The sequence below is a fragment of the Ailuropoda melanoleuca genome, chromosome 6 (genome assembly GCF_002007445.2).
Source record: "Ailuropoda melanoleuca isolate Jingjing chromosome 6, ASM200744v2, whole genome shotgun sequence".
Classification (NCBI taxonomy): Eukaryota; Metazoa; Chordata; class Mammalia; order Carnivora; family Ursidae; genus Ailuropoda; species Ailuropoda melanoleuca.
This window is the reverse complement of record NC_048223.1, coordinates 115,501,429-115,513,909: the sequence shown is the minus strand read 5'-3', so window position 1 is coordinate 115,513,909 and position 12,481 is coordinate 115,501,429. Positions and strand designations below refer to the sequence as shown.

Below are 12,481 nucleotides of genomic sequence, written 5' to 3'. Positions count from 1 at the left end.
TGCTTTCTGAGGATCTTTTACCCATGCATGGTTTCGTAACATTATGTGCTGGTCATTTGGGAAATAGTGCTTCACTGAACTATTCTGATCCTCCAAATATTGATACATTTCATAATATTATACTTAAAAATAACATTCATTAATATCATCAATAAACTCACCAAACAAATCTTTAAGTATTGGGAAAAGTACTGTCAAGTTTATAGTGACAGATAGGGGTCTTCCAAAATTCTAACTTTTGTTTGAAAGGTTAAATATTATCATTCGCAAAATACTACTACTACTATCAGTTGTTTGCCTTGAAATGCCAGGGTCACCTCATTTTTGAGAAAATTTTCCCAAGTACTCAAGTTTAAATAACTACAGCCTATCAGTTATTCAAGTAAAAATGGTGTTCCAGAAAAAAAAAAAAGAGCTAGTTCATTTTGTAACTCAATCACATAAGTACTCTCCCTTAAGACAATCACTGTACTCTGGAATACAGAAGTACTTTATGTGAACTTCCCATTTCATCACCATGCAGTATTAAAAACTCAGATACACAATGGTCAACCTGAAAACAATCAAGGCATGTGGTGAAACTGGTAGGTTTTGTTTTTTACTGGGAGTTTATGGCAGGGAAGAATACAATGACTACTAGTACAGCTGGGGGCTACTGATTTGCTTTGTGCTAAGGCACTAACAGTTTTACTCATCATTGCCTTTACTTACCATCACTGTGCATGCAAGCACATCGAAAATGGCAAATTATGCCTGTGCATCAAGAAAATAGTTTGACCCCACAGACCTCCTGAAAGAGTCTTGGGGATACCTATGGCTGCAGATTACACTTTAACAACCATAGCTCTGAAGCAGCAACTGCAACATCAGGTAACCAACCTCAAGATTTGCATATGACTGACTGTCTTGATGTAAAGTCTCACATTCCAGTGGAATGCTTTAAGAGACCTAAAAGAAAAGAGTGTACACAAAATAAAATACCCCTAGCTGAAGGAAGGAGCATTTCAGGCAGTGCAGACAGAAAGTGCAAAAAGCCCTGATGTCAAAGAATGGTTGGCATATTCAAGAACAAAAGAACCCACTGCAAAGGCAAACACCCTTAGAAAAATAGATTACCCCCACAAAAGTGCCTAGTGCTGTACTCTAAGGACACCTGGTGGCCTCACCTATTTTTATGCTCTAATACTCGTGACAAAGATGAAAAGGTTTTCTTTCTAGAACTGCGCAGAAAACATCAAAAGTTATTACAAACATTTTTTAGAAAGGAAAACATCAAGACTTTTGAGTTTACAGTTAAGTGTATACACTTGAAGCTGTTTGATGCCAACTCTCAAATTAAGGTAGAAAGGCGTTACGTAATTTATTTCCAATTATTCACAGTGCAATGTAGAAGTTGCCTGATGAATGTTGAATGAATAATTATCCAAGGTGCGATTGGAGATATTTAGAAATGAGGAACACGGTTAATTGATTTTCTAAGAAATCACAAAACGCAAAAAGGCAAACTTTTGAAAGGGCAACCTTTTGTGCTGTATAGTCTTAGGAGGTTAGCAAACTAAATGTAATCTCATGCTTTCTGCATACTGAGCCACAAACTTACTGTTCTTTAATTAGAGAAACTTTCTCTCAGTTCCTGGAAAAGCAGTTTTGTTTTTGTTTTGTTTTTTTTTATCCTGTTGAGAACATTTCTAACATTTCAGGCTAAACGATTTACTTAGAGTAGCTCTTTAAAGAGAAAAAAGAAAGAAAAGAGAAAGGAAAAGAGAAGAAAAAAGAAGAAAAGAAAGAAATAGGCACACTGGTGGTAGATTTTATACAATTAGAAACAGTGAAGTAGATTTTCCACTTTGTGGACCCAAGCCAGGAAGTATGCAACTTTTTTGATTTATAAGCACTTGCAAATAGAAAGGCTATGGCATACTGTTATAGAGTTTGTTCTAAACTGCTATTACCATGAAATATTCTTTGGATTTTCTTAAGATCATGAAAACGAAGTTGAGAAAAAGGAATTCAATAAATGCTATATGTAATATTTTTCACTTCATTTAAGAAATATAATCATTTCATTTCTATCAACATGAAGAGAGATCACTACTTCTCAGAGACCAGCCCCCCCAATACAAGAATTGGAACCATGCACACAACCATTAATCAAGCAGCTCATCTTGAGAATAGATGTGCCAAATGGCCAACAAGCACCTGAAAACATGTTCAGCATTAATGTCATTAAGGAACTTGAAATATAAACCAAAACCAAAGTATAAACCAGATACTGTCCCACACCCACTAAGATGGCTATAACATAAAAACAAGACAAATACAAAACCAGAAAATAACAAGTGTTGGTGAGGATATAGAGAAATTGGAGCCCTCAGGTACTGCTGGTGGCAAGTCAGACGGTGCCGCTGCTAGGCAAACAGTCTGCATTTCCTCAAAAAGTTAAACCCATCCTTACCATACAGCCCAGAAATTCCACTCCTAGATGGAATACCCAGGAAAACTGAAAATATATGTTCATACAAAAACTGTAGACAAATATTCATAGTGACATTATTCATAATAGCTAAAAAGTGGAAACAACCCGATGTCTATTAACTGATGAACGGATAAACAAATCTGGTATCCATACAATGGAGTATCACTCAGCCGTAGGAAGGAATGAAGTAACGACACATGCTGCAATACGGATGAACCTTGAAAACATGCTCTGTGAAAGACGCCAGTCAGAAAAGGCCACCTATCACAGGATTCCACTTATATGCAATGTCTGGAGACAGGAGTAGATTAGTGGTGACCTAGGGCTGGTGGGATTTGAGGGGAATGGAGGGGAACTGCTAAGTGCATAGGGTTTCTTTTTGGGGTGATGAAAATGTTCTGTAATTAGTGATGGTTGCATAACTTTTTGAATAGACTAAAAAACACTGCTTTGTAACTTTTAACATGTGTCTTTATTTTTAAAAGTCACATAACAGCTATGTCCCCACCCCCAGCTTAAGAAATTAAACATTACGTGTACAGCTAAAGTGCCCTATATACCCTTCCCTGATTACATTTATCTTCCACCCCCATCAGAGATAATCACTACTTGATGTTGCTACTTACCATTCCATGCATGTCATTATATTTCACTATATATTTATAATCCCTCATAGATGTTGTGTGTGTTTTTAAATGGTATCATACGTATGTACCTTCTATAAGTTGCTTTTTATCACAATATTATGTTTTAGAGATGTATGGATTTTTTGGGAGGGTCGTTAATAAGTGGCTTTTTCACAACAGCGCTTAGAATTCTGAGGTCATACTCCCAGGAATAATAACTAAACCTCTTAAATGTCTTTGTCTACTTTTTAAAAATCAGTTCAATCAGGTGATTCCTTCAAGCATCTCAAACTATCATTGAGCTCTTGTTCAAAATAAAGGAATTTTAAGTGCATGTAACAACATAAAGGCTTTTTAAGGACTCCAACATAAAACAACTCTTGCTTGACTGAGGGGTAACTTACAAGAGAAAACCTTGCATTATATTCTTTCATATATGATAAATCATACTAAGATGAAATGATAAACATAATTAACCTCACATGTTTCAACCAACGACAAGGACTCTCTACATGGTCAGTCCGGCTTTAACCACTAAAACATTTGTTGTAGACACTGGTTGCCTCCCAAACATGCATTCCTCCTTTCCTTGGTTAACTATTAGTTTTTGGAAACCTGTACCATTCCTAGACAGCCCACTGAATTTGGGAGAATTCACTACCTTTAACCACAGTTATTGGTTCAGGGATAGTCACATGTTACAATTTGTGGATACGAGATGGAAGAAGGTATCCGATGAGGATAATTTCTTTGCTTTTCAGAGAAAGCTTCTACAAACTTGCTTCTCTCTCTCCCTGATTTAGAAGGAGAAAACATGCGACTCTAGGAGTTGTTAGCTACTTTTAGGGGAACACAAGGGCAATCAGCATTCTGACGTTCTTCTTTATTAACAAAATTCCAATTTTATTCAGAGCAATAACGCATCCAGTTAAAAGTATTTACGTTCCCAGGCTCCGTTTTCCAGGGTTGACCATGTGACAAAATTCTAATCCTTAAGATGCAGGACTAAGTCCTTGGAGAGGACTTCCCTTCCACCAAAACAATGATAAAGCCACATGACAAGTCTTTTGATTTTCATGCTCTCCTCTTCCAGCTGGAATTCAGATGTGATACCTGCGGATGGAGCAGTACTGCGACTGTAAGGATGAAAGCCACATGGCTAAGGATAGTGGAACAGAAATAATGTGCTGGGGTCTTTCAAGATTTCCTTGAGCAATTTTAATAAATGGCCGTGGATTTCCTACCTTCAGACTTTGTTACACAGAAAAAAAAAATAACCCCTTATTTGGTAAAGCCACCATGGTTATATTTTTGTTATAAGCAATCTGATGCAATTCCAACTGATATAACTGCTGAATCAAAGGTTGGGTTTTCAAATATTTAAGTCAATCGTTTCTCAGTATTATTTAAGCCATTTTGAACTGAATTTCTATTATTTGCAAACAAAAGCACCCTAAACTGATAGAGCCTTCTCTCTAAGGAAGGGGTGGTACTTCCGACTGGACTCTTAACCCTCAGGGGCTAACCTGCTGTTTGACTAAAATAGATCTTTACTAATGAGTAGCCCCTATCATTACAGGGAAATTTCTGCAAACTCGTGGTGTTACCTTGCTTGCATAAGGCCACCCAACTGTAAAGGCAGAGGAACAAAGAAATGAAATATTCTTATTAATAATTTCATTAAACACATATGACACATACTCATCAAAATTGTTGAACAAAGCTAGGTGGCTTTTAGTGTGAACCATGCCTTTAGCTTCCTGTCACTGTCTACAAACTTTCCTATATCCTCATCCTTTCCTTATTCCATTCTTTACAGTATACTATAGCAGTTAAGAGTGAGGGCTCTCAGGGCGCCTGGATGGCTCAGTCGGTTAAGAGCCCACCTTCAGCTCAGGTCATGATCCCAGGGTCCTGGGATGGAGCCTGGCATCAGGCTCCCTGCTCAGCAGGGAGTCTGTTTCTCCCTCTGCCCCTCCCCCTGCTCCTGTTCTATTTCTGTCTCTCTCAAATAAACAAAATCTTAAAAAAAAAAAAAAGTGAGGGCTCTCTAGTTAACCCCATATACATTCAAATCTTAGATCTATTACTTGCCACTTATGCAACCTCGTGCAAGGTACTTAATTTCTCTGAGTCTTAATTTTCTCAAATGAATAATGGGGGAATAATTCTACCAATCTCACACGGTTTTTTGAGAGTTAATTGAGCTAAGGTTTGTAAAATGTTTAGCGTAAGGCCTGATATATAGTAATGTTTGCTCAATATTACTTATTACTTTTCATGTTTTTTTAAAGGTTTTATTTATTTATTTGAGAGAGCAAGGGAGAAAGCGCCTGCAGGAGGAAGAGCAGAAGGAGAGGGAGAAGCAGACTCCCTGCTGAGCAGGGATCCCAGTGCTGGGCTGGATCCCAGGACCTCAGGATCACGACCTGAGTCAAAGGCAGACACTTAACCTGACTCAGCCACCCAGGTGCCCCTTACTCTCAGCCTCTACAACAGAAGAGGGAGCCCTCCTCTCTTGCCTAAGGCTAATTCTTACCTTACGCTCTGGATCCCACCCAACCTCCTTCTACCTCCTCAGGGACTTTTAACTATCGATAATCTTTTCTATCTAGTCTTTAAATCTTCAATTTCTCTCTATACGCCCCTTCACATTAATATGCATAACAATGAGGACAACGATGACAACGATAATGATGATGATGATAATGATACAGGAGATGACGTGATTTGAAGCATAGATAGAATTGTCCTTTGTCAGGAGGAAGGGCATCTCCTTCATAACAGGAAGAAAGGGGAGAAAATGGCAGGTTTGGAGTTTGGCAGGTGGGAAAATAAAAAATTTCCTGGTGGATGGTTTCTATTTTCTCTAATACAAAAGGCAAAATTACCGCCTGAGAGTTAAATAGTTCAGAAGAGAAAATAGAATGTAGAAGAAAAGTGAAGGTTTAAATAGTCATTTCAGAGAGTGAGAAAGGAATGCAGTAGTGTTTCCAGGCAGTGTGGAAGTCTCAGTTGAAGCCGAGGCTCACATTCCTGGATCCAATCTCCCCTGGAATTGGGTGCTGAGTGCTGACACAGTAGCAAGCGCTGACACAGTAGCAAGTAATTGGTTCACTTGGAGTTGGAGTCTTGCCAGGGGGGTGAGAAAAAAGGAGAGAGGAGTCAGGAAGAAGAATGGAATGACCAACAACCATGACATCTAAGAATAAAGAGGGAAATGAATACACAGGCAAGTACAAATGGAGGAAGACAGAAGTGGACTCTAGATCCTAATAAATTAAGAGAACACTGGGACCTGAGACCAGGTACCAAATTCTAAGAGCAAGGGAGAGTACCCAGTGAGTCAGTAGGATAACAGAAAAGAGCAGGGAAAAGATGGTCGAACACAGCATGAGCTACCATAAGCAGGTAGAGAAATGTTCTGAAAGTAGCACTGGGGAGTGAAGAAAACATCCACCAAAGCTCTATGAAGTACTTTGAGTGTAAAAGAAAAGTCCTCTGTAGAATGGACTCCAGACTCAGAAATACATTGACCGGCTATGGAATTGTACATATGACCAAAGCGAATGTAAAAGAGACAATATACCAAAATTCTATACTACAATTTTCTTAAAAAATCAGCTGTACGTGTTTAGGACAGGAGGGATTTTGCTTAAAAGACTTTCATGTGAAAAAGTCAGAGAGAATGCAAGCAACTAAGTGTAACTACCCCTAAAAGAGTCCTGGTCACAGTAAATGAACTTAAATGTAGGTATGTGTTAAATTGTGATAAACAGAATTTCATGTTACTTTCTAAAATTAAGATTAAATAATTCACATTTACTGCTATTTAAACAATGTTAGAGGAAAGAAATAATGTCCTTTTATTTATGTTTTTAAGAACCTTTTAATTAATAAAATTAAAAAAGGATATAAATTTTTATTGATGCAACTTTTACAAAAAGAGAAACCTCCATAACAAAACTCCATTTCAATATTATACATGATAACAATTTTGTGATTTTGTTCTTTCCCTAATTAGGTAATGGAGTACTAACAGATAAGACTTTGCCTGCTGGTCTGGGAGGGTTCCTAACTAGGAGGGTCCCTTAACTGGGAGGGTTTTTATCAACTAAAAAAAAAAAAAAAAGGAATGTGAACATTTTGAAGTAAAAAAAGCCACCTTAAGTTACTTGTTTATTTCAATATAACAAACTTTTAAAAGAATTCATGCCGTATTATTATATTATTGTTATAATGTTTATATAGTAAGTTAAAATTGGGAGAAGAAAAATTAAACAAAACAGCTTTCCTCCATTTACTTCTTCTCAAGACAGTATGGCATTAGGTTAGGTTTCACATAATATGTCTTTACAGAGTAAATGCCCAAATTTTAACTATATACTATTTTTAAAACAGGAAAAAAAAAAAAGAAATTTTAGATGCTTTGAAGAAACTACAAATGTTCTACGAGTCCTTAATTTTGATTCGCTCTGTCATCAACACTATAAAACCTTTCCTTGACTATCAGAAGCTTTAGGTATATTGGTAAGCCATAATGCAGATCCAGGGCATGGTCTTGTCTTTCTGTCTTCATATTACCAAACCTAACCAGCCATACCGTAGCTCTCCAACTCATGAAGTACTCGTACTACGTAATCTGAGACTTTTGCAACCATATATTTTAAAGGACTCATCGAGCCCTGAAAGGCAAATGCTATCATTCAAGTTCTAATTACATGCTACCTGGGTTTTACAGAACAGAAAAAAAAAAAATGAGTACTGTACTTCCTAAATACATTTTTTAACCACAAGCAACTTCCAAAATAAATGCCCCAAATATTGTCTGAATGTATCACTGTACAAATAGCTCAAGCACTGGCCTACTCAAATTATGTTCTAGTTTCTCCCGATGCTGCTTCCACTTGATAAATTGGTCAATAAATGCCAAGTCAAATAGTCAAGTAAATATATTTTCATTGTTATTGGCAGACATATAATTAACTCTGAGAATAAAAGATACAAGAAATCAATTTATGATTACTTCTTCCGTTCTTCTCATTAGTCATTTACATTATAATTGTGGTTCCCCTTTTAAAATCTTTATCCATACACATACACACACATACACCATTCTGACTATATTATAAATCCAATTATTTCAATTACAAATTAGTATTATACGAACTGTGAACCTCATATGTTAATTTTATTAGTAAGATATAATCACACTATTACCCATGTATATGAGCCGATTAAAAAACAATGCACATTTAAGAGCCTATATTAATTAGTAATTTCAGCAGATGTTTCTAAACAATGTTAAGGATTTGCTCTGTCTTTTCTCAAGTATAAATATTTGAGTCAACATTTTTTATGTATGTGTATTTAGCAACAAATTACATTTCCATTTTTAACAAAACAAGCTTCTAAAAAGAAAATAGTACAAACAGTAAACCTATTTTTTTTCAAAGAGAACATATGAAGAACAAATTTTTTTTAACATTTGTTATCTGTCAGGTCAATATCTTCACCAACCCAGGAAAAATACATTTTGTATAAAAACTTACATAACTAGGGATGCCTGGGTGGCACAGAGGTTAAGAGTCTGCCTTCGGCTCAGGGCGTGATCCCGGCGTTCCGGGATCGAGCCCCACGTCAGGCTCCTCTGCTGGGAGCCTGCTTCTTCCTCTCCCACTCCCCCTGCTTGTGTTCCCTCTCTCACTGACTGTCTCTATCTCTGTCAAATAAATCAATAAAATCTTTAAAAAAAAAAAAAAAGAGTCTGCCTTCGGCTCAGGGCGTGATCCCGGTGTTATGCGATCGAGCCCCACATCAGGCTCCTCTGCTATGAGCCTGCTTCTTCCTCTCCCACTCCCCCTGCTTGTGTTCCCTCTCTCGCTGGCTGTCTCTACCTCTGTCGAATAAATAAATAAAATCTTTAAAAAAAAAAAAAAACCTTACATAACTAACCTTTTAAAAACTGCCCTAAACTAATGGCAAAAGCTTCAGATACATTATCATATGTGGATTGCATGAAGAAAAAATCTAAGATGAACTCGTGAAATCTGTTTTAATAAAATATGCTGTCATTACTCAACTGTTACTTTCATTATGGTAGCCTAATTGTTTTTAATTATGTATCATGGGCAAGTCATTTAACCTCTGTGTTTCTTCACCCATAAAGGGAGATTAATAAAGGTGCCTTATCACAGGATTCCTGGCAGGGTTAAAGGAGTTAATATGGGTGAAGCATTTAGAATACTGCCCGGCATACAGTAAGTGCTCAGTAAGTGTCAGCTAAGCATTACCTAATTGCATGTTTTGCCTATTACTTCTATTAGCTTCCAGTTACCAGTCCTTAAAGTATCTTAATTCTTTTTAAAGAAAAAGAAAGCTACATCATGACGTTCTTAATGCTCTGCCCTTCCCATCAGCTTATAGTGTTAGCAGCTACTTTATCTGCTACTCACAAGCAAAACAGGACCTAGGGTCTCACTGAGTAACAGTCCAAAAATCTATTATAAAAGCACTCTCCCTATTATCTTACTATTAGTACTCATTAATTCATTTAAACACCGAAGTAAACTAGGTGCTAGGCATTGGATACAAGCTGTGGAAACAAAAGATTTAAGAAAAAAAATTCCAGATATGTTGCTCCCAAAACAGCGAGGGATACAAACATAAATGCAAATAAGTACTCTTCTTTAATTATAACATGGTACCCTGAACTATAGTAAAAAAATTTTCCAAGCTGTCCAAGGCAGGGCTTCAAAGGTGACATTTGAGTAAGACTTGAAGGAAGAGCAGAAGCTCACCAGGTAGAGAAGAGATCTATGATTACTTTGTTCACAAAGAAAACTAGAAATTCCTCACAGCTAAGTTAAAATAGACATTTTTTTAAGCAACCAGACTTCCTCAAACAGATTTCCCATTGCACATGGCTTGCTTAGTTTATCTCTAGGTGTTGAATAAATATTTTTGAATGACTGTCGTCCCCCTTTCCCCATAGGCAAGGCCTTCATTAGGGCATACTTGGATGATGTTCTTAGCTCCCTTCCTCCCAGGGCTCAGAGAAATCTTCCTAAAACCACTTTGATCACAACACTCCCTGATCAAAAGCCTGGAATGGTTTCCTCCTATTCCCAGATATCAGCTCTCTGCTTTGACTAGATTTCTCTCCCAATACGCCTTGGGCATATTTCCCTTTTGTTCATATCCTCTCTCTGCCCCAAATGCTTTTCTCCTATTACTTATTTCTGCCTTTCCAGAATTCTACCCACCCTTCAAAATCCTCCTTCAAGAAGCCATCGGATTTCCTTGCTTCTATTTAAAATAACACAACTTTTCAAATGATGCAGAAAAGAGAAATGCTAGTGAAAAAATGACACTTTGGGATAAAAGATATGTCCAAAATGAGGTAGAGAATTAAAAAAAAAAAAAAAAGGCAGACACTCGTTGGAAAGTTACATTCCAACTGTTACATCAACACAGTACACTTCTTAAATTATTTACTATTCAAAATGTATACACTGCACCAAGTACTTATTGAACAATTATTTTTTTCCAGTGACATCGGGCTCTTTTAAAAAGTTAACCATCGCACAACATGGACAATCAATTCTTCATTACTTAATCTGTTTTCTTTAGGACAAGTGCCTATTAGAATGAGTGTCTCTGACCTGAAGTTTGAACTATCACCCAGCAACATGGCACTGCACTAACCAGCCCAGTAGTGTGCTTCCTACTTGAAGGACTAGTCAAATAGTAAAATATCTTCAAAAAGCCAACTTCGAATAGATTTTTTTCAAGTGAGAATAGGCGTGCTCTACAGGTCAAGCTACCTTAGATTCCAACTTGATTTTCTCTTCATTCAGCTCCTCTGTTGCTTTCTTCATTTCTTCACGACATCTGTTTATTTCTGACCTTACTGGAATACAAATGAAATCCTTGAACACCTCTGTCTTTCTAAAGTCCCCATGTCTGTGCACATGGCCAGCAGAGCCCCCTCCCTGCTGTGACCACGCCTGGGGGGCTGCCTTTTGCTCCAAGCTCCACCTCGGGGAGACAGAGGCCCCAGCAGGTGACAGAGGCACCGACCTTCTCGGATCATGCGGCGACTCTCCTCGGCCTGATGCTCCGAGAAGATGATGTGCTGAAACAAGGATTCTAAACTCATCTCAGGCGGGCTCCCGCGGATCCGCTGACGCCCTTCAAAACCTGCGAGCGGAGTCCCAGGAGCCTGGAAAGCACAGGGCGGATGGAGGACTGTTCAGGGCTTTCCCCGGATCGGCCTCGGCTCAGGACGCGTGAAGCGGGGCGCCAGCCCGGCTCCCGGCCTTTGTTTCCCCCGTTCACTAACAAAGGACAACCGTTTATCCCCCCTGGCACCCTCGCTCCACCTGGGACAGAAACTCTGCTTTCGTTCCCTGGCTGAACGCAGCTCCCCTCATTCAAGGACCCGGGCCCTCTCGGGTTTCCTTTTTGTCCTGGTGCCTAATAAAAATGGAGGCCCCGGGCCGTGGCGTCTGAGCCGCCCCGCCAGCACCCCTCTGTGCGGCTGGCCTTTTCCTCTCCACCCCCTCTCTTTTTAGGGAGAAGGTCCTCATAACCTCTGTCCCACAATGCGTACTTGCTCACAGTAACGTGGGCAGACCTTGCGGCAGGTCCGTCCTCGAGGTTGGCCTTGCCTGGTGGGCTCTGAACTACGGCGTCTCGTTGGGCCCAGTCTGCGTGCGTTCAGGTGTTTTGCTTTGGCCATGTGGCCCCAAAGGTCTTAAGGCCTAACTTGGACTTACTCGGTGATCTTTCTCTGAGGCGCAAACACCCAACATTGTAAAGAACTAAGTACTCATGATTCTAAATATAAACTGCAACGTCTTATCCTTTGACTGTGGCAAAGACTGCTATAAATGTGCAATGTCTGACATTAAGCCTTAATCATTCCTTTGTAATCAGGGCATATCTTTTTAGTCTGCTTTAAAATTAATCATTGCCTTTTGTAATCAAGCTTCAGTAATATTAACACTTCAATATCTGCACAATATGTGTCAGAGACCAAAGCGGTTGCTAATTAAAGCTTAAACATGAAAGGCACCTTTGGGACTTTTGCATGGGATTTTTAAATTAAAAAATAAAGCATTTTTAGTTTTAGTAGGCCAAAATTGTAAGATTATAATAAACATTTGACTTTTTTCCTGAAAGCAGAATTGACATTGGCTAAACTTTAAAAAATAATTTTTAGTTAGATTGTATTAGAATTGAAAGAAGGTAAATGTGAATTCTGTCACATCATCTGTATAAGAGACTTAATTAATATTTCATTAATGCTGTAGTATCTGGGGCTATAAGTTTTAACCTATTCCAAATTTCTACCTCAGTTTCCATTAAGCCATGT

The 12,481-nt window shown here is 38.3% G+C and overlaps 1 protein-coding gene across 1 annotated transcript in view; it reads right to left on the bottom strand.

The window, feature by feature from the left end:
* The window catches only part of CCDC172 (coiled-coil domain containing 172), a 53,891-nt gene extending 42,628 nt beyond the window's left edge, over positions 1-11,263 (bottom strand). The window contains exons 1-2 of the mRNA XM_002917528.1: positions 11,185-11,263; positions 10,929-11,014 (exon numbers count right to left, since the gene is read on the bottom strand). Of these exons, the coding sequence (XP_002917574.1) occupies positions 10,929-11,014; positions 11,185-11,263 (165 nt within the window). The remainder of the gene's footprint in view (positions 1-10,928; positions 11,015-11,184) is intronic.
* Positions 11,264-12,481: the final 1,218 nt, after the last annotated feature.